Source organism: Cynara cardunculus (assembly GCF_001531365.2).
Source record: "Cynara cardunculus var. scolymus isolate 2C chromosome LG 2, CcrdV1, whole genome shotgun sequence".
NCBI lineage: Eukaryota > Viridiplantae > Streptophyta > Magnoliopsida > Asterales > Asteraceae > Cynara > Cynara cardunculus.
This window is the reverse complement of record NC_037529.1, coordinates 18,944,273-18,967,793: the sequence shown is the minus strand read 5'-3', so window position 1 is coordinate 18,967,793 and position 23,521 is coordinate 18,944,273. Positions and strand designations below refer to the sequence as shown.

General features: G+C 37.4%; 1 protein-coding gene across 2 annotated transcripts in view; it reads right to left on the bottom strand.

The window, feature by feature from the left end:
- Positions 1–2,285: 2,285 nt before the first annotated feature.
- The window catches only part of LOC112507999 (protein root UVB sensitive 5), a 22,354-nt gene continuing 1,118 nt past the window's right edge, over positions 2,286–23,521 (bottom strand). Inside the window, exons 2-15 of one of the 2 annotated variants that reach the window (XM_025112776.1) lie at positions 23,297–23,356; positions 17,086–17,219; positions 16,552–16,652; positions 16,155–16,213; positions 15,596–15,642; positions 15,426–15,504; positions 15,217–15,289; positions 14,393–14,482; positions 6,391–6,450; positions 5,932–6,045; positions 5,373–5,433; positions 5,179–5,297; positions 3,729–3,824; positions 2,286–2,673 (exon numbers count right to left, since the gene is read on the bottom strand). In XM_025112776.1, the coding sequence (XP_024968544.1) occupies positions 2,443–2,673; positions 3,729–3,824; positions 5,179–5,297; positions 5,373–5,433; positions 5,932–6,045; positions 6,391–6,450; positions 14,393–14,482; positions 15,217–15,289; positions 15,426–15,504; positions 15,596–15,642; positions 16,155–16,213; positions 16,552–16,652; positions 17,086–17,219; positions 23,297–23,356 (1,324 nt within the window). In that variant the 3' untranslated portion in view covers positions 2,286–2,442. The remainder of the gene's footprint in view (positions 2,674–3,728; positions 3,825–5,178; positions 5,298–5,372; positions 5,434–5,931; positions 6,046–6,390; positions 6,451–14,392; positions 14,483–15,216; positions 15,290–15,425; positions 15,505–15,595; positions 15,643–16,154; positions 16,214–16,551; positions 16,653–17,085; positions 17,220–23,296; positions 23,357–23,521) is intronic. The other variant, XM_025112777.1, reaches the window with a different exon arrangement.

The following is a 23,521-nucleotide window of genomic DNA, read 5'->3' as shown; positions in this document are numbered from 1 at the left end:
CGTGAGACCACATTTTTACACGTAACCTTCACAGCAAAAACACTGTGAAGGTTTAAAAAAAGTTGAACCTTCACAGCAAAAACACTGTGAAGGTTTTAAAAAGTCACCTTCACAGCATTTTGCTGTGAAGTTTCAAGTGTAAAATGTTGGTCTCACGGGTCTCACGAAAAAAAGTTGGTCTCACATGATCCCAAGTCTATATATATATACATATATATATATATATATATGAGCGTTCAAATAAAAACCGGCCCCATTTGTGTAAACCGTGTAAACCGATCTCATCAATTCATTTTCTTAATCAATGACCCAAATTAGTTTACTTTATTTTAGGAAAATAAAAATTTATATTAAAAATTTATTTTATTTAAGAGTAAGGGGATAAATGGTAAACAAAATTTAATATTTGGTAACATCCTACTCGATCTTTCATGAATCTTTTTTCATGCAAAWTTATTTTCTTCCAAGATTAGTTTACTTTCATGAATCTTTTTTCATGCAAAATTATTTTCTTCCTTTTCTTCCTGGTTTGATGCATTAATTCCTTTAAACCTTGCAATCTTAAAGATTCTAAAGCATATTACAATCTTCAAGATTCTGGAGCAGTTTCTTCATGTACCCGTTTCATCATTCAATTATTTCATGACGAACCAAATACATTATGCAACCGTTTCACTAGCCATGCTCAAGAACGCCATGAACCAGTTTCACTTTCATGAGACCTATTTCATGTACAGTAATTTTCTTATTGCACCACTGATTTGATGGATTCATTCATTTAAGCCTTACAATCTTCAAGATTCTGGAGCAGGTTACAATCTTTAAGATTCTGTAGCAGATTAAAATCATTTCCTCGTTTCATCATGTACTTAGTTAATGACGCATCAAATACAAAATGCACCGGTTTCATTTTCCTATTCACCAACTAAATGGATCAACTACACAATCAATGCAACGGGTTCACCATGAAAATATTTCGGTTCACATAATTTATTTACAACATGAACCAGTTTCACGTTCATGAAACCTGTTTCATTTCTGGATTTTTTTTTGTTCATCTACGATTTGATGATTTCATTATACACTTCAATTGTTTCATTAAGACCCGTTTGCTGATTCTTAAAGATTACAATATATGAAATTCAAATTTTTAATATTATAATATAATTAAATATTTAAATGTTACCATTTATACAGTTTCATTTATTACGTTTCCCTAATTAAGATTTATTAATAACTTCCATATTTAATAGAAAATATTGTAAATGGATGAAATACCCTTATTGATTAATTTTAATTAGAAAAAAATGAAATTTTCCTATTAGTCGAAATTGGTTTACACGGTTTCTTAGAAATGCACGATTTTTAGGGTTAGATTCACGTGAGATCAATGGTTTTTCATGAGGCCCGTAAGACCAATGGTTTTTTGTGAGACATGTAAGACCAATTTATGTTCATTGATAAACTTTATAAGCTAATGATCTAATGGTCTAAAGTTGCACGGTGACAATTTTGTGATTATTGAGAAGTCTCGTGGCGTTTATGAATGTTCAGATTGTTTGACTATAGATCTAATCCAATGGTTGAGAATTGATCTTATTGGTCTCACGAAAAAGCTTTGGTCTCACATGATCCAAGTTTATATATATATATATAGAGAGAGAGAGAGAGAGAGACTTGGGATCATGTGAGACCAGCCTGTTTTCGTGAGACCCGTGAGACCAGCTTTTTACACTTGAAATTTCAGAGCAAAATATTGTGAAGGTAACCTTCACAATGTTTTTGATGTGAAGGTTCTACTTTTTTAAACCTTTACAATGTTTTTGCTGTGAAGGTTCAAGTGTAAAAATGTGGTCTTATGGGTCTCACGTAAACCCAACCATATATATATATATATATATATATATATATATATATATATATATATATATAGGGGCTCATTCAAGGAAAAATTGACTAGTTTGTGGTAGCCGTGAGATCCAATCTCAACCACAAATCAATAGATAAATTAAGAAGTTTATAATTTTGGTAATTCTGAATTAAAATTTTAATGAAAGGACATTTTAGTTTTTTAAAACTCTCTTCTCTTCTCTCTGCGTCCCTATATATATAATAAAAGAAGGCTTTCTTATTAGGTTGGCCTAACCAGTTCAATAACCTGGTACAATCGGTAAGGATTTTATAGTTGACAATCGGTTATAACCAGGAATGATACCAATAATGTTACCAGTTACACTATACAAACATCATACCAGGTATCAGTAGTAACAGGTTACCAGCCGGACTATTCTATTGCGTATTTAATCTCATCTTTTTTATTTTCACACAACTTATAAAACTATAAAATTGTAGAACAATGATTTTTTGAATTTCATTGTATCGTTGTTTTGGATATGTGCATCTGTTTCAAAAGCCTTAAATCGTTTGAGTCACTTCCAGTCATCAATCAACAAAAATTTCTTCGATCGAAATATCATTACGAATTTTCAAATTTATCTCATCAATGTCCCATCCCACGTCTCTCATTTGCTGCAAGAAGTCCTCAAACCGATCATCGATTTTCTTCAGGCTTTCTTTGAGTTGATCAAAACCATCGTCTTGTTTGCTTCGATTCTTGTACAGCCAATACGTTTGCCAAACACTTCGTAGTACAGAGAGGCTTGTTGCTCCATCCTGAGGTTTTATTATAGGAAAAGAAAAGAATATGTGATCATAAGTCTTGTTTTCCATGATGTATTGGAGTGCCACATCGGCTAGACATGTACAATCATACTAATATATACACACAGTAGCCGATTCATGTGAGAACCACAAAAAATGAGACCTGTGAGAATCTATATATTGAATTTCAATGAGTATATGCATCAATGCATATATACTTATATATACTTCCATAGACGGTAGACATGTATTGATGAATATACTCATTGACGGAATACATATAAATATACATCAATAAATACATAGGTCCTTATGGTTCTCAACTTTTTTGTGTTTCTCACGTGAACCTGAGCCTAACCTGAGCCTATATAGGAACATTCCCTCTGAGGCAAGGGTCTTTCAGAGAAAGATTCATAGGGGATCCTACATATTTTAACATGATGGGTGATAAATAGAGGTAGCACCCTCGGTCCGAATTGGGAAAAGAAGATTAAAAAGAAAGAAATATCACCTTCAAACACTTCCATTAGTGATCAACATTTCATACCATAGAATTTCTCTTAAATAAACCATAGTTCTCGCAAAGATGCAGGAACGATATTTCGCTATTTTGGCCAAATTTTGACAATTTTTTCCTTGATCATCATTTTAACACGAACAAACTCATCAAGTCACTTTCTTTAAACCAAACCAAACCAAACCAAACGAACCTAGTATATCCCACACAAAAGTAGGGTCTGGAGATCAAGTCACTTTCTAGGACATAAAGTATGACCAGTCTGCAAAAGTAGTGAGGACATAGAGGTAACTTTCGCAAAATAAGTGACTTTTGTGATATAGTAGCTGAAGATCTTCTTGGAAACAGTATCTTTACCTCTTAGGACAAAGGAAAAGTCTGCATACATCCTACCTCTGAGTAAGATATACTTGGGTTGGTTTAGTTTTTGTGGTATAGTAGCCAAAACTTATTTTACTAGATTACAATGGCTAAACAGATGTTTGCCCCAGATTGGATGGTAAAACAGAATAGAATAAAGAAAAGAAAAGAAAAGTGGAAAGGGGCATACCTTAAAGGAGACGAGGGTCTCAAAATCTTTGAAAGGCTGCTGGTTCACCACCAGAATGTATTTTTCCTTAGCATAGAGTTCCAGAAGCATCTTCACCTATCAACAAGAAGCAAAGCAACACAATGACTCCACTTATGTAGCATGTATGTTTCAAACTAGATAGAAAAAAAAATGTGATTTTGGGTCACATTTATTTGACTATTTACTTGACTTGGTTCTTGTTCTTTCCTTTCAGTCACAGTCACACTTTTGCATAAGTCGGGGGGTCTTCACGAAAATAACGGCGCTACACTTTGAGGCAGAGAACAGGTCTTCTTACGTCACCCAGACCGTGATTTCGAGCAGGATATACAGTATACTGGGTTCTTTTGGTTTGGTTTATTTATTTGGCTCAGCAAGACTTTACATGCTCATCTACAACTTCACTGATTTTTACCTACTAACAGGGATGCCCCTTGGAGCAAGGGGAAACATTTCTGACACGATAGTCATGGGTTTGAGTCACGGAAATACCCTACTTCTAAAAGTATGAAAGGGAAATACTCTGTATAAAGACTCCCCTGTACTGGCACAACCAAGAAGCAATGGTGCACCAAGGTTAACATTGTCCAATGAAAATTGCAAGAGCCAACTTCAAGCATGGCTATTGAAGGCACCCTCACTCAAATGACTAAACTATCCTTCAAAGGTAACTAGGTAACTTTAGCTGTGCCTGACCCTAAGATGTGGATCATCCAAGGCACATTAGCATGGCATACTCCTGTTCCAACCATTGTTGAATCCAAACTTCTCAGAAGTATAGATGGGGTGATTCAGGTAAGATCCAACTTTCGATTCACACATGGGATCCCAAAGGTCACCAAAAATGGAAGGCTGCAACTAATGTATCAAAATAGAAATTTGTACCATTTTCATAAGACGGAAGGGTAACTTATGAATGCTATGGAAATATATTTGTGCAGGCTTTATGGGGAACCAAAAGAAGTTTGATATGACGTGGTATGTCACTCAAAGATCCGTTGACATCATTATGATGCTCTAGATACTTGATTCCACTATTCACAAGGATTTTTAATTTAAGACACGTAAATTCAAGGTCTGGCTTGGGATCGTTTTTGTTTTCTGTTTTTGCATTTATATTTCTAGGAAGTGAAAACCAGACAGAAAACGATGTTTGCAAGCATTTATGTTCTAAGAAAACCAAAACCAGTTCACAAAATTTTGTAAGCAACTTGATTTTGATGTTTTCACGTTTTACAAACCTTAGTTTACAAAAAAAAAATGTGTTGACTGTTTGACTTTAATAAAGATTAGACTTTCCAATCTAGTAAAACACAGATATGTTTACACAAGAGACAGAAAAACAATGGTGTAACCAATCTAGGCCTGAAAGACAGCAACAAATTGAGTAAAACTAAATGAATAATAAGATGAAGGATCTGAGACTTACCTTGAGGCCTGATCTTTCACCACCAAGCATGTCGGACAAGGAAACACCAAACACAATTCGTGGTACCGAAAATTCCTCCCATGATAAGATATTCTCCATTTTGTTGCATTCCTCACATCCTAAATCCAACATAGTGATGAGGAATTTAAATAAGCTACATGAAAAATGAGTTCCATCAAAGGCACAAAGCTTACCCAGAACTGTGGAGTTTGAAACATGCAAATTCACCAAAATCCGAGCTCGCTTTAGATTTACCTGAAAAAAACTGATATAAAAATTGCTGCAAAAATTTCATTTTGCTATGGAAGATTTTCTTTTTCGCTTTGTGGGTACCATCAATATGGAGTGGTTGGAAGGATGATGTTATTGTAAGTCTCGTTTATTTGATATGAGAAGAAATAAAGACGAAGACAGGCCCTCAAAATGAAGATTGGAGAAAATAGCATATAAACCAATGGAACTTGAATGATTTCTAGAGAACTTATCCACAACTTTGATGTTGGAAAACAAGTAGAATCAAGAGTTCTAAAAGATCTAGCTGCTCTGAAAATCGGGTATTTTAGAATTTATCATATTGCATTCAGAATGATTGTACAAAAATAGTAGGTTTGTGAAGCCAGGGAAAGTTGAAAAGTTAAATTTGTTATCTGAAGAATCTTCGTTCCGGTTCAATATAAATACATTTTTAATAAGTTGAAGACGTCCTAATAAACTAGACAAATAAAAAAAAATAGATATGCAACATTATCTCACTGTGTCGAACTGAAGAACTGAAAGAGATTGATAACGTAGCCAAAGGTGCAGAAGCCGCATGGCCATCCATGTTGATGCTAGAACCAGATATGATGTCACAACACCTGGTGTAGACTGCAATAAGATTATAAAATGACACCACATGTCAAAGATTAACAAAACTGAAAAACTGAGGACAACCATGTATATACACATCTCACTGTAATTGTAGAACCCTAAGCTGAAATTTAAGAATCGCAAGTGTGGGTGTGGGTCAACTCTTGACCAAACCATGTAAATCTGTGTCATTGTGCGTTGTTTGCTTTCATAACTTCTGTGTGTTTGCTCGTGTGAATCTCGTCTATTTGATGTTCTAACAACCCCCGCCCCCTCCAAATGAAAAAGAAAAAACACATCAACACGACAAGGAAAAGAGAGTTCCAATATAAGACTTTGATATTGATAATCAACAAGACCTACCAGGATGAATATACCAAGACCAAGGCCAAGGAGCTGTGCAGATACTTCCCAAACTTCCTCCTGGAAAAATAGTCATAAAAGTTCACATAATTTGGTCAAATGACATGGGTAATTTGGTCTGGGTTTATTCTCTAAGTGATTATAGATTGCAAATTGACCCTTGTTAATGTCTTGTTTGTCCGTCCTAAATTTTTTAAATTGAAACAATACGATTGGATACTATCATGCAGATTGAAATTATAAACATACTACCATGAAAAACCGAATCTGAAGTCATATTTTTATAATAGTTCCAAGAAACACACCACAGCTTGTATCACCTCAAAGCCCAAAGCAATAGATTAGCCAAGTAGCCTTTAAATCAACTTAAAACTATGGTGGAACTTATTGGTAATCCACAACTTAAGGTTTATGAGCAGTTCACAAATCTCACTTTCTGTCCATGTGGGATGGGTTATCACTTATCACAACCCCCACTACCCCACCCCAATTTAAAACGAGCTAACAAGCTCACAGATCTTACTTTCCATCAGTGGGGGACTAGTTCCCACGGCCCCACCCCAATTAAAAACGAGCTAACAAGCTCACAAATTTTACTTTCCATCAATGCAGGACTAGTTATCACAAACTTCCCCACTTAAATTCTAGATGTTCTTGTCAGGCCTACCCGGCATCCTCATTGTTCATCGGGGATGTGAAATTCGCCTAAGATGTTACAAACACCTCCCCTTAGGGACTCATAATGCTCAACGAGGTTTTTCCCACCATCCTGATGGCCTAAGGATTGACTTAAATACAATTTGTCATTGGCATCGAGATCGGCTCTGATACAATTTGTTATTCCCCAAAGCCTAAAGCAATGGACTAGCCCAATAACTTCTATATTAACTGAAACCCATGGTGGAAGTCAGTGGTAGCCCACAACGTACGGTTTATTAGTTCAGAAATCTCACTTTCTATCTGCGTTGTACAATTAAATCATTCTTTTGGCCACAACTTAAATAATTTGACTTTGAAGAAACTATGGGGAAGACCTTGGATTATATGTTTAGTCCAGTATCACCCATGGAAAATCCAATCAATCAAAAATTGCGTAATTATTGATGTTTAGTTTGGTATCACCCATGGAAAATTCAATCATTCAACTCACAAGAAGTAACTCTTGTTTATTATTATTATTATTATTAGAATACTCATCTTTAGCTGATCGTCTTGGACTTGTAGGGAGTCTAATAAGAGCTCAAACAATTTGGTAGAATGAAAGGAGTGGAAATCGCCAATTGATTATAAACGAAATTGGAAACTTACAATTGAAAAGAAAAAAAAGCAAACACGATTCCAGGGAAAACTTCCCTCTCACAAAGCCACAGCTAAGAGCCTAACTCAATTAACAAGAAAAATCACAATGAGCTCATGCTACCAGCATTCCCGCCATTTATTAGACACGCTTCAATTTGTAATAGCTAATGGGGCCCAACCTATCTTCCACTCTTTTGGGCCGTTTGGAATAAACATTCAACACTTTGGGCTTGGTAAAGATTGGATCAGATTAGAAGGATCCGTATCATTACTCCTTCCTTCCAATAAAGTCTTATCCTCAAGACTTGTATCCAAAAATTGACCCTTGATTACTTTTGCATCCTCCCACGTAGCTTCTTCCCGAGTCTGCCCCTGCCAACATATTAGCCATTGCTCCACTGATTCCCCATCTTGTACAACTGTTCGTACCGCATAAATCTCTTCGGGAGACGGTAAATCTTTGTCATCTAATTCTAGCTCGGGAGGTAAAACTTGAGCAACCGTAGGCGACAAAACAACTTTTTTTAGTAATGAGATATGAAACACCGGATGTACACGTGACGATGGAGATAAATCCAGTTTGTAAGCAACCGGTCAAATCTTTTCGATAATCTTGAACGGTCCAAAGAATCGAGCTGCCAACTTTTGATAAATCCGTTTAAGTCACAGTCATTTAACAATACGGTTTCAACTTAACATAAACCCATTCTCCAATCTGAAGACTCGCATCTCGAAGCTTTTTATCAGCCTGTTCTTTCATCAAAGCCTAAGCATGAACTAGATGCAACTTGAGTTGTCTTAGAGCTTCGTCACGGTCACGTAATTCCTCCCCTACTGCTTCCACTCGAACTTCCCCCTGAATAAATTGAACCACCGTCGGGGCGCTTACGGCCACAGACTATTTCGAATGGAGATCGACCTGTGGAACCGTGAAAGGTCGAATTATACCGAAATTCCGCCCACGAAACCTACAACGCCCATGAACGTGGCTGATCACCGCAGATATGTCTCTAAAGAATGGTTTTCACTTCTGTTTGACCATCCGATTCTGGGTGATAAGCAGAACTCATGTTTAGCGTCGTCCCTTACAAACGAAAAATCTCTTGCCAAAAATGACCAAGGAACAGAGGATCACGGTCATTGACGATGGACTTGGGAATTCCATGATGTCTGACCACTTCTCGAACAAAAATTTCTGCCATGGACTTAGCTATATATGGGTGTTTGATCAGTATAAAGTGGTTGTATTTGGACAATCGATCCACCACCACTAGAAGAGCATCATAGCCTTTAGACTTGGGTAAACCCAAGCTAAAATCCATTGATAGGTGTTTCCATATCGCATTTGGGATGTCGAATGGTTGAAGCAACCCACTTGGAGACGTTGAACTAGCCTTATATCACTGACATATGTCACAAGCCTTCACGAATTCTTGCACCTTAGCGATCATTCCTAGCCAATAAAAATCTGTGGCCAAGCGACGATAGGTTCGATAATATTCCGAGTGTCCCTGGGTAAGAGGTATGAAATTCCTTTAAAAGAGAAGGAATCAATTTCGATGTACGAGGAATCACCAATCTATCCTTGTAATACAAAGCATTATGTCGAACCATATACCCGGGATGGGTACTTGGGTCGTTCGTTAAGTCACGGATAATCTTTTGTAAACCTGGATTGTTACGCGCTTCCTCCATAAGTTGAGTCCCTTGGACCCAAACTGGCCCCGACATCAACGAAGTCAGCTTACCATCTTCTTCCCGTTGAGACAACACGTCGGCAGTCCTATTTTCACGACCCGGTTTGTACAAAATATCAAACTCATATCCCAGCAACTTGGCCACCCAATTTTGTTGGCCGGGATTCGTAATACGTTGTTGCAGCAAGAACTTGAGGCTCTTCTGATCCGTATACACACAAAATTTAGTCCCAAATAGATATGAACGCCAATGCTGAACAACCCTAAAACCAGTGCCATAATTTCTCTTTCGTATGCCGACTTCGCTAAATTCTGCTCACTCAACGCCTTACTGAAGTAAACAATGGGTCTTTGTTGTTGTATCAAGACTGCCCGGATGCCCCGACCCGGAGCATCGCATTCGATTGTGAAGGCAATCAAAAATTTCGGTAAGGCCAACACCGGAGTCGTGACATGGCTCGTTTCAACTCATCAAAGGTTGTTTGAGCTTCCATACTCCATCCGAAAGCGTCCTTCTTGGTTAAATCTGTCAACGGCTTGGCAATACTACCGTAATGACGAATAAACTTACAGTAGTAACCCATAAGTCCCAAAAATCCACGTAACCCTTTTAGTTGTTTCGGAACTGGCCAATCCAACACAGTCAAGATCTTCTTATGATCCATGGCCACTCCTTGGCCATTAATAATGTGTCCCAAATAATCAATAGTTGTTTATCCAAACGCACATTTTTTCGATTGACTACAAACTGATTGGAGAATAAAATTTGAAGAACCGTGCTCAAATCTTCCAAGTGCTGGAATCAACAAAGGCTGTAAATCAGGATATCATCAAAGAAAACCATGACAAATTTTCCATAAATAAGGCCGAAAAATGTCGTTAATAATGGCTTGAAAGCTGGTCAGCGCATTAATGAGGCCAAAGGGCATCACTAAATACTCATAATGGCCATCGTGGGTACGAAACGCCATCTTCTCAGTCTCAATGTTGTTGGGTTTCATGCGAATCTGATCATACCCTGATTTCAAGTCCAATTTCGTAAAAAAAATGGGCTCCAGTCAATTTATCGATGAGTTCTTCGACAACCGGAATCAGAAATTTGTCAAGAATGGTAGCCTTGTTGAGAACACGATAGTCTACGCACATTCGCCAAGAGTTGTCTTTCTTTCAAACTAAAATTACCGGGCTCGAGAAGGCACTTTTACTATGACGGATCATTCCTAAAGAAAGAAGTTCCTTCACCTACCGTTCAATCTCCGCTTTCTGAATATGCAAGTACCAGTATGGACGAAAACAAATCGGGGAAGTAGGGGATACTTGTCATGATCATAATTACAAGTAGGAGGAAGACCCGTTGGGTCATGGAAAATTGCCGCAAATTGATCAAATAGACGTTGTAAATCAGCATGCTGCTCCTTGGATAACATATCGTCCCGTTTATCAGAATCCACAACGTGTCAACCAACCGCTAAATCATTATGAGGCTCTTCCAACGATAACCAAGTATGAAGGGAAGCTTGCTTTACCTCCGAATCAAATAATCCTTGGATGCAAACTGATTTTCCACCCAACAAGAACCGTATCGATTGATTTTTCCAATTATGCACCACTTCTCCCAAGGTTTTTAGCCACTCCATACCCAAAACTAAGTCTTAAATGACCCATTTCGAAGAGCAAGACATCCACCACAAAATCACAGCCACTAATCAACACTAGTAATTTTAAACACCGTCGATTCACAAAAATCATATGCCCAACTCCCAATTTTATATTGATACCAGAGAAAAGTTGAGAAGATATTCCCAACGTCGTGACCAGTTTATGAGATACAAAATTATGAGTTGCGCCACTATCCACCAAAAATTACAATCGGTATTCCCGAAATGGCCCCTTGGATCTTCAAGGTTTTGCCCCCGGATTCAGCCGTAGCTAAGGATCCCTAAAACTCCAGTATGGTACACAACCCGATCGGCGATGATTCCTCGTCGCCACCCAAACTATCTTCAGACGCATCCATGGCCCTAATTTCACCACCATCATCAACAATTTCATCATCAGCCAACAATAGAACCCTCAATTTACCCTCCGGACATTTGTGAGCTGGACCGAAATCCTGACCACAACGAAAGCATAGATCCTTCTTTCGACGATCCTCCCATTTAGTACGAGTAAGAGAACAAAAGCCTCTATTCCGATTTCCTACAATCGACGAATCGGAAAATGGGGTTGGATTAGGTCGTGTAGAGGAAACAGACCGATTGGGCTCCGATTGATTGGACTCATATCGTGGAGTTGGGCCCTTGTCATTAAACCCACTACTAACAGGTCCTTTAAAATCAGGCCGGCCCAAGGAATGCTTCAGATCTAGTCGTAAGGTCGATCCGGGACCACTCCCATTGCTATGATAGCGAAATCGAAACTAGGAAACACTAATCACAGATGGACGCAGCATTTTCCTCAACGTCTTTGGCCAAATAATAGCGTCCAAACGAGATTGAGGACGATGAAGTCGCACCCAACGTTTTACCTCATCTCGTAAACCCGCTATGAAGTATCCCAAAGCTTGGGACTCCGGTAAACGAGGAACTAACGACAATAGATATTCAAAATCTTCGATATATTCATGAATGGAATTTATCTGTTGAAATGTTGCCAATTGCTCATAAGGATTTTGAATCTCCAAACCACTGAAGCATTGTAGGAGCTCTATGGTAAATTGATCTCACGATAATGGCACATAAATGTCCTTTACGATGGTAAAGCAGTGTTGAGCGACCCCTACCATGCGTTGCACCAAACGGATGCGTAGTTGTAGAGAAATCCCATGGATCTCAAAGTAGAGTTCCGCCTTTTTGATCCATCCTTGAGGATCGAAACCAAAAAAAACTCCGGCAACTTCACCTTCTTTGCTGCCCAAGGAAGGTGATCGTTTGATAATTGCTCCCTTCCCTTATCAAAGGAAAAGTTGGATTTCTTCTGAGAGAAAAAATCCGATTGATCCTCCTCAAAAATACCTCCCGATGGCTTACCTTGTTGTTTCACCCAATTCATCACAAATTTGTGAAACTCAGCCTGTTCCACTTGATCCAATTCCACAGAATGTATTGACGATTTGATCTCAATCACATCTAATTGAAGTTTCTGAATCTATTCCTCATGACGATCCAATCGAGCTTGTTGAGAACGAGTTTCCATGTAGAATTCTGGATGATCAACTGTAAGTCAGACCAATAATAAGAACTCAAACAATTTGGTAGAATGAAAGGATTAAAAGGCAGGGGAAATCACCAATTGATTACAAACGAAATTGGAAACTTACAATTGAAAGGAAAAAAAAAAAAAGCAAACACGATTCCAGGGATAACTTCCCTCTCTCAAAGCCACAGCTAAGAGCCTAACTCAATTAACAAGAAAAATCACAATGACCTCATGCTACCAGCATTCCCGCCATTTGTTAGACATGTCAATCTGTAATAGCTAATTGGGCCCAGCCCTATCTTCCACTCTTGTGGGCCGTCTGGAATAAACATTCAACACTTTGGGCTAGGGTAAAGATTGGATCAGGTTAGAAGAATCCGCATCAGAGACTTGTTGACTTTGCAAGACACGCATTAGGGACATGGATATCAAGTGAGTTTTATGTGCTATTTTACTAGGTAGCATGCAATGTTTTTACTGCAGTTAAAAAAGGTTCTTGGTATGTTAAATGCTATTGTGAAAAAATTTAAGCATGGTTGTATATGTTATATGCTTGAAAATGCAAGAATGTGAAGATATTGATATATTTTTATATGTGAACTGTAGTAGACTAACACACTGGTAGTGATTGTTATGGGACTGTTACGATCCCTAGAGATGTTTGTCATAAGAACAAGACTGCTCTTGACAGTATATACACCGTAAAAGCATACAAGTGGGTTTGCCAGTAGTTAGATTTATCGTAAGAGCAAGACAAGTCTTGTCGGGTTGGTAGAAATGATTCGGCATGACAAAGTAGGTTGTGTCGGGTAGATCACAACTAATCTACATAGTCAACAGAGTCGAGCATTATTTTGCGCAGCTTAAGGGGTTGTTTACTTATTTAGCAGTTGCTGAATGGTTTGATGCAGAATGATTAAGTGATTAGAATGATTAAGAGGCTCTCATGATATAGTGCAAAATGAAATATAACTGTTTGGTAATTGTTTACAATGAAATTAGGGCGCTGAATGGTTAAGGGAGGCCCAGGATACAAAATCATTAAGAGGGTTTTAAAACCATTAAGAGGCAGACTTTTTTTTGCCAAACAAGATTCACCTCTTAACGATTCAGATGTTGTCTCTTAATGGAACTATTAAGAGGTAAACAAACAACCTTTTACATGCATAATTATGAAACAAATTTAGTGTTAGTATTTGAAATGTTATCTGAAATGAATGATGTCATTATTATAAAACAATGATTCTCACTAGGCCTTTACTTACCCAAAACTCTGTTAAAACCAATGCAACCAACCCTAGTATTTGACGTTTTGATCCGAGGGTGTAGTACGAGAAGTGAAGATCCGAGGATCAAGATGAACAAAGTTGAAGGTGCTAATAATATAAATGATACTTGTCGAGTGTCATATATTATCTTCGATTCTTCAAGAATTTAGGATGTTAGCCATCTCTATTCAGATTTTAGAAGTTCTATTTCCCCTGTGATGTACGACATCACGGAATCATATTGGGATGTATTTCAGAGTATATTGTGCTATTAAAATTTTGGAATGCTACAGCCAAAGTGGGAGGAAGCCAAAAAATTATGCGATCAAACAGTGTGAAAAAAGAAACAACCGGCATACTAATCATACAAAAGACACGTAGCCTTGATTTTGGTTCACATGACTCCTTTATTTTTCTCATGAGGGATAATTTGATGTTAGGCTAATGGTCAAACTGTTTCCTTAAACCATGTGTGATGTCAAACATTGCATTTATTTTGGGAAGTCAAAGTAAGAACACCATATTAACATGCTATTATACCTTTGCTGCTACATCTCCAAGATTTCCTGAAATAGCAAAATGGTTTTGAATCACACGAAATGAAGGATCCTTTAGCCCTCTTGCCACAGCCTGTCCAAGTTGCCAAACAGACTAACTTACAAAAAAATTGAAAGCAGAGAAAATGAAAAATACTTAAAGGTACACAATGGTACATAATTCAAGAACTTAAAGGTAGCAGATCAGTGACTTCTAGAAACTTATACTCCTCATGGTAGTCAATTTGTGAATCAGATCAAGATTCAAGAACAAGTATACTAATTTCATGAATCTCAAAGAATTTTCAGCTTTTTCTAAAATCATAAAATGCTTTATCTGACATGCACAAATATAAAAAGTAAAAAGCATAAGCAGTCTAGTCAGGCATACGACATAATATGCTTGCATTAATCACCAAAGAAAGGACTTGTCCCATTAGTCAGTCATTATGACTTCAGCAAATACCAATAAAGAATCTAGAAATTCTTGTGGCTATTAATAAGTTCTCAATGAATAAACCACACATACTGACCCAAAGAAAAAACTAAGTTGTAAAAGCTGACTATACAAATTGATTCATGATACAACGATAATTAGTCATTATGATAGGCAATCAAACAGCATTCCTTTAAAAAATCTGAGGTTCACAATGTTTGACAACTATGATACTATGTGACATAATCTTTTATTTCTTTCCATATAAGTTCTTTCAGTTTTACTTTTTATATAATAAAGGAGTAGAATTCTAATCTTTTGATCAATCTTGTAAATCAGAATTCACTTCAGTAGGACCTTTCAAACAACGACAGTACTGACAAATGGAGTACCTTAGCAAGATTCCCCAGAGATGCTAGTGGCAGGAAATATGCAGGGTAGAGAGGTGTACAGAGATCAAAGATGCTGCATCACATTAAAACACAGAAGAGAGATTATAATTTTTAAAACAAGAAACTAGGGTGGAACAAGAATCTGATGGCGCCAAGTGGTTAAACATAATTAATAGCAACCAAGTGCAATGACATCATGTATCACTCACCTTCCAGCACTGCCAATGAAGTCAGCATACATGCGCCATTGTTTAGGATCATCATCAAAAAGATTTCCAAATCGTCCACCTGGAAAACGTGATTGTGATTCTTGCGACCGTACGAATAAAAAAGATTTAGGGTCACTGTCTCCATTTATGAGATTTCAATGAAACCGTACCAATGAAAAACCGTCCAACAGCACCAATCCCATCTTTCGACACCCATCTACATGTTTTCGTAAATGTCATAAGCCAGAAACAACTATGTTATGCTACCACTTTCCATCTGTCATGAGCACTCATCTTTGACCCACTTTTGGACTCAATATGTCACTAGCTTTCTCGCTTATCCTTTCATATCCTCTTTGTCCAAAAATAAATGCAAAGGTTGACTTGGAGCATGGTTTAATAAGAATATATAACATTTAGTTAAATATCTAAATGAAATGCCCCCAAAATAAACACAAAATTGAGTAATGTTGTGAACCAAAAGTGATGGTATCACTCATCTGTTATGATTACTAACAGGCAGTCAACCGTCACAAGTTGACTGATTCATAATGAAAGCACCTATAGATAGAAGCCATTTGCCAATAGGTAGACTCATTATCAATGCCGTAAACATGTAAATTTGGATTAAATCCTTACAGAAAGGAAATGTCTGTTGTATTGTGAGACAACCCTAAAAAGGAAATCATTGCATTAATTTCATAATGGAGGGCATAGATAGAAAATCACCTGATGGCAGCAGCAGAAGCTGCAGCTGTAGTTCCAGAAGAATAGTCCAAACCAACTGCCTGTACATTAATGCAATAGACTTACAAAAGGTGTGAAATGGGAAACAACACCGTGGTCAAAGAAGGGTATCATCTTCAGGCTTGTTTAAAGAAACTATAATTAAGCTGCAAGAACTAGAAATATAGCAAGAAACAAATCATGATATTGACAAAAGATGAAATAAACGCTAGAACACTAAAATGAGAAAACAAAGAGAAGAATAAGAAAAATTAGGGATCAAAATGCTCACCAAAGAAAAGAAAGATAGAACAAACAATTAAAATTAGCTAGCGAGTTATATATTCCCATGCCTTCACATACCCAGTCAGAAGTACTGGCTTGAGTTAGATTGACGTGCCTTTAGAAGACTTGAAGTGACCAACGTCTGACAGATCCATGCAGTGACATTGGTTGGGAACTGTAACAGCATATATTCCAAGTAATCATTAGAAACAGACCCTGCATTAAATAATGAAAGAAAAAAAGGATTAGAGCAGAAAAACATAGGTTTTCAAGTAGACTAACCAAATGGTGTACTTAGTCTGTCTTATTACACAACAAAGATAATGGTACCAAAATTTACAACTTGCAGCTTTCAAGGATAACAACATCAATTCATGCTGATTTCTTTTATATTTCTCCATTCCATTCGAGTCATATGAAGCTGATTACACCATTCGTGAGAAAAAAAAATCAAATTGAGGGTCGGGGGGAGAATTGGCCATTCAGTCTTGTGAAACAGTCGAGACGAGAATTGGAGAGTTGCAAATAAAAAGAAAAAACAATTGATGGAAGAGCATGAAACCATTCAGTTTGAGTAGAGATACCCATTTTCCATCAAATATAATAGAACTCAACAAAAAAGAAAGAAGTATGAACAGTTGCTAGTTACCTGGGAAGCCAGCAGGTAGAACAAAATCTTTAACTATATCGGGAAGCCAGGGCAGTTCCTTCGAAGAAAATCCATTAGATTTGGAATCATCCTCGAGAAACGTTGTCAGCTGCAATTCTTCATCCAGTATATACCTGACTTGCAGCAACAGAACTTAAGAAAAACATATTGCACCAATACTAACCAACACCAAAACATAGCGATCCTGAATTCAAAACTACAATTTTATCCCAAAATTACCAATAAGGTGATGAATGCAGGGCCGTTCCCGGGATGGGCGGGACGGGTATACCCCCAGGGCCCACAACAAAATAAGGGCTCAATGTTGTTCGATATACTATATATATAGTAGTAATTTAAAAAAATTAATAAATAAAAGAAAGAAAAAAATTTAGTTTCTAATATAATCTTAAAAGAATTATATCGGAGAAGAAAATATGTGAAAAAACTAATTGGTTGTTCATTTTGGAGTATTGCTTATTGTTTCTCTAAGTTTTTTATATGCTACTAAAATTCCAAACTACTTTGCCTAGAAAACATTGATATATTCCCCATCATTCATCTCCCACCTACTCTTTTGAATATTCCATCCGCATGAATTCTATTTTTGTATCAGAATATAAAGAGATTTCTTGTTATTAACTAAGAAAAGTCCTACTTTCTGAAGGGAAAAAAAACTATCAACTATATAAGACGATCCAACTTATATATTTAGGATTTCAAAACTACCCTTATTTTTCATACATCATTGACTCCTTATTACCTAATATTGACTGCATTAAATTTAAGTACTCTCTGGTCTCCTGTCTCTAAAACAAGAATAAACCAAAGTGGACTTTTGATTATAAGATTGATGGTTCCTACAAATTTTGTTTTACCCTAAAAGTTTAAAATGGTGATGAAAACATTAACATGATGTGACATGGAAACCCAAAAGATTTGCATTGACTTACATAAAGTGTTACTTTAAATAGTCAACATTGTAACCCCAAAACGATGTCAATCTATATACAATAGGCACATCATAGAATGTATTGGCGGTGGAACAAAATTACCATGTTATGTAAAAGTGATATGGTAGATAATATTAATTTAGAAGTAATTATTGATTGATTTTGCGTCTAGGAATACTCAAAATTACAATTTTATATGAATTATTAGTATTTTTTGAACTCAATGTTATTTCTGATGATAAAAAAAACTTTTCATACTTATTGAGGGCCCCATTTTACATCTCGCCCAGGGCCTATAAAATGTCAAGAACGGGCCTGGATGGATGCATCAATCTTAAACATAAAGGTTTCAGTTAATTTGCACAGTGCTACATGGCAAATACGTAATCATACTCTTTTCATGTTGATGCCATGAATAAGAAGAAAAGAAAATGAACACCGTATTAGCATTACCTTTTGTTTGGAATTAATTATAGAATTAGTGATCTTCTATCATACACTCTTCATTTGTTGGACTTGGGATGTCAAGATAATTAAAGGAAATTATAATCGAGGTCTTGATCATGTTGGGATCTACAATTTTGAGTATTTCTTTGAAATTATAGATCGAAATTTATAGATGCGTAAGTAAATGTTTGTTTTGCATCTGAGTGAGATTAAAATAGTCATCCTTATTCTGAGTTGCAAAAATGCATCTTAAAATGCACTCAGACCGATGATTATAACTTGTCAGGTAAAATATGTTTCATTGTTAATTTCTGTGCCTTCATTTTGGGGAAAAGTTTTCTACAAGATTATGGCACTCATAAAACCATCGTTACTATCATAGATGTTCTTTGGTGGTTGTAAGATTACCACATATTAACATTATGTACACACAAGTACACATGTTCTTATACATATCTAGATGTCCTACTGCATCCACATATACTCCTGAGTCCGGCCTAGGCACTTGCATCCAGCCCAACAACATTAATGGGCAAAATTACTCTATGGTCAAGCCTAAACATGAAAATATTTGAAGTTCACCCATTGCAAGACATGATGAATCGGAAGAATAAATATAGTTATAACACTTTCATCACTTTCTGATGCTCATCTTTGAATAATCTGAACAAGAAATGGACCCCTTTTTCCTGTAGTGGGGACGTGTAGGTTACAATTTCAATAAGTGAGAAACATAAGAAGTAAATATATACCACCTCCATTCAAAATTAATGCAAGACTTAGTTAGGTAATATAAACTATATTTCGGAAGGCATGATCTCGAATAAGAGTTCATGGAGACGCAGGACTAGGTAGTAGATGGGAGTAGGGGAAGGACGTGGAGAGATAGGGGAGGGTTAGAGAGTCAAAAGGTAGGTACCAAAGTCCTCGGATGGTTAGCTAGATATGAGAGCCTGTTAGGGGAGGGTTAGAGAGTTAACCGCTACTTTGTCCTTAGTTTAGTGATTTTGTACATTCCCGTATGCTTTTATTGTCCTTGCATGCTTTATAATTCTTTCTTGTTACTTTGTCTTCAATGTCCATAACCTGCTTTTCCATCTTTTTTATTTATTTCTCTTTCCTCTTCTTCCAAACATGTGTCAAACTTTTAGAACCAAATTTATTCGCCAAATCCCATTCTCTTAAACCTTTTTAGAAGTCAGGGTTTTCATGGAAACAACCTCTCTACCCAGCAAGATAGAGGTAAGGTTGACGTGCATCCTACCTTATCTAGACCCTACTCGTGTAAGTTGATGGTCCACTTCATTGACTGGCACATACCGAGGTGATAGCGAGGTACGATTAGAGGCAACCATCCATATAGAAGTTTAAAATGGTGTCATTCCAATCGAAGCATGATAGGTGGTGGTGTACCAAAACTCGACCCATGGAAGGAAGGAAGTCCATTTCCGTGGACGTTGATGGGTTAGGCATCGGAGATATTGCTCAACACATATGTTGTCAACCTCCCATCTGCCATCAGGTAATAAGCAGAGCTCATCGTTAATTGAGTGCCCGATAACTTGAAAAATTCATGCCACAAATTACTGATTAAGATTGGATCTTGATCACTAACAATGGACCTTGGCATTCCATGTAACTTCACAACATTTTCACGAACTTTTCAGCAACTAGTTTCGCAGTGAAAGGGTGAGCCAAAGCCAAGAAATGAGTTAACTTAGTCAGTCAACAACCATAAGAGTTGTATTTTCTCTATTGGATTGAGGTAGCCCCTCAATTAAGTCCACCATGATGTCATCCGACGCTTGACATGGGATGGGTAGCGGTTACAAGAGTTAGGGGGGGAAGTGTTGATGATTTAGCTCGTTGGCAGGTGTCGCAAGAAGGGACATACTATTGTACCTTTTGTCGCATTGATGGCCAATAGAATCGTTGAGCAAGGCGTTTGTAAGTCCGAGGAACTCCTGAATGACTTCCAACCGGAGAATCGTGAATTCTACTAAGAGCTCTCAGATGAAAACAGAATGAAATTGATATTCCAACTAAAAATGATTAATGATTTCCAACAATTCAAGAAGTTGGGGTCTCCCAAGGCTCACGCCAAAATCGGTGTTTACAAATCTGGTACCCTTTTCTACGACCCTCTTACCAAATCAACAAACTACTTGCTACTTTACCCTTTTTACCCCCTTGGAACATATACCCTAAGTCACTAAATTGCCTTTGCACAACACTTACATCTCCCATACAGTATGTCATTACAACACTCTCAGCTTCCAGGTTATAATAAAAGGTAAGGACGAAATATGAGTTCAACGTAGAGGGTGCATTACAAAGACCGAAGGACATGATATGGAATTCATAACGACCATTATAAGTACGAAATGCAGTTTTATGAGTGTCCAACTTACATATCCGTAGTTGATGGATACTCAGGCCTCAAGTCTTATTTGGTAAAATAGGTTCTCCCATAAGTTCATCAAGCATGTCATTGATGGTTGGAATTGGAAATCGATCCTTAACGGTTACGGCATTAAGAGCTCAATAGTCAACACAAAAATGCCATGTCTCGTCTTCCTTTTTGACCAATAATACAGGAGATGAAAGGGGACTAGTGTTGGATTTAATAAGCCCCAATTTTAACATGTCATGAACTTGTTTTTCAATTTCAGCCTTTTGAAGGTAGGCATACCTGTAAAGTCTCACATGGATAGGTTCAACTCCTTTGAGTGTGATGTGGTGATCAATTTTCCTGGGTTGAAGAATTTGTTTTTGGCTCTTCAAAAATATCCTCAAAAAAATTCACCAATTGTTGCATATTTGGGTCCAACCCTTCTTGCGGACTGTCTGTTTTGGTGTGTAGTCAAATAGCAAACCTTGCATGTCCTTGGCAAATTCCTTAGAGACCGCCTGCAAAGATGCTGATTGAATCTGTTGAGCAACAAACCCTTGGAATTTGGGAGCATTATTATTCCATTTGAACTCCATGGTCATTTCCTTCCAATTGCACGTGATCATGCCTAGCTGTTCCAACCATTGGACTCCTAGCACCATATCCAACCCCATTAGTGGTAAAGAATAAAGGGTTAAGGTAAAAGGTATACCTTCCAACAAGACTTGCATATTCTTAAACCCCCATTGACATTTTAATAGAGCTCTATTTATCACTTTGACAGTAAAGGGATCGGTAGGAATCACAAGTTGCCTTAAACATCCAACCATTAGTTATTGATGAGATTATGAGTTGAGCCACTGTCAATCAAAACAACCAGCTCATGATTTCCAACCTTGGCTGTGACACGCATTGCTTGGGGTGACGACCATCATGTGAGGGCATGGAATGATATCTCAAGTTTGTCAAAGTCCTCTTCTTTTTCCTCATCAAACTCATGTGGACCTACGGTACCCCATTAGCATCGACACTTTCAAGTAGCATCAGTTGTGGCCCTTGACATTTATGACCTGGAGTGAACATTGCATTGCAATTAAAGCAAAGGTCCAAAGCTCATCGTTTATGCATCTCATCCTAAGTAAGCCTCTTTATGGCCGAAGTTGGTTTTGGTTTTGTTTTTGTTGGACAAGTGTGGAACGGGTGAACGGCCTGATAACATTCTGTTGACCCATTAGTTATTCATCCTTCATTCGCGCAAGGCTAATAGCTTCCTTTAGCAATTTCGGTTTAAACATGTGAATACCATCGGTGATTTCTGACTTAAGGCCTCCCATAAATGTCCCTACAAGTGCCTTTGACATCCAACCTTGAACCCGATTTCGCAGCCTCTCAAACTCCTAGTAATCGCACAGGGAGCCCTTTTGTTTCACCCGCGATAAGGATTCATCAAAGTCTTCACATTCGGTAGGGCCAAACCTTACCCACAACTCGTCTTGAAAGATTACCCAAGTAACTTCCTTACCATCTTCTTGGAAGGCATGACGCAACCATTGCCACCATTGATTAGCCTCCCTTTCAAGATGGAAAGGGGCCTACGGCACCTTTTATGGCTCTGACATCCTTTGATACTCAAAAAATTGCTCCACTTTTGCCAACCATTCTATAGGATCGTCTCCAGAAAAGCGAGGGAACTCCAATTTAGCCATTTTCAATGAGCACAATGGCCTTTCTCCGTCATTATCTTGCGGGTTGGAGTCTTTGTTATGGCAGGAACGATTGTTTGCGGTTTCTTTTGAAGAAAGCACAACACCGGCTAGCTTTTTGATGGTTTCCTCCATCTGGTGAAGCTTGTCTGTGACACCCGACTCCAGTTTACTGACATGGTCTTGAACTCCTCCTAGCCCCCTCACGCCTTCAAATTTTCAATCCTTCTTGTTGGTTGCCATGAGAGACAAGCTCCAATACCAATGATAGGTCCCAATCAAAGCTTAACAAAGAAATAAATTGTGTAAGAAGTGTTCTGCTTAGGGTGAGAACTAAAGCACGGGTTTTTTTTAATTAGAATTAGCTTTTCTCATTAATGCATTCATATCTTCACCCAAAATATTTAGGATTTGGTTTACTTGCTCTCTGTGATCTTCTCGATCTATCCTATTTTAATGGAAGTGTTTGCCTATCTAGTTAAATATCTAAAATAACAAAACCTGGGAATCTTGAGAGTCATAATTTCATGATAATTTCTAAAGGGATAAAGGTAATTTTGTTTTGAGAATTCAAAAGAAAAAGAAAGGTTTGCATTTATTTTAGGACATCCAATAGTAAAAGTGTTGGGCATACAATTTTAGCCCAATATGAAATATAATCACTTCCATATTCAACCAGATCCAAATTGTACAACATGAAATGCAAGTGGAAATACCTCTTTAAAGTTCCATCCCCGTATTTTTCCACCAAAACAACCCGATGCTGGCTACCATCGCTGCAGCCAAAAACAGAATAATCTTACAAATAGAGAAGGGAAAGATATATATATATATATATATATATATGATTCAAAACAGCTCCACATAAAAAGTATCAAAAGAGAAGAACAGTTTTATAATCTCAACAAACTAATGAAGGAGCTTCAACCCTGAATGAGCAA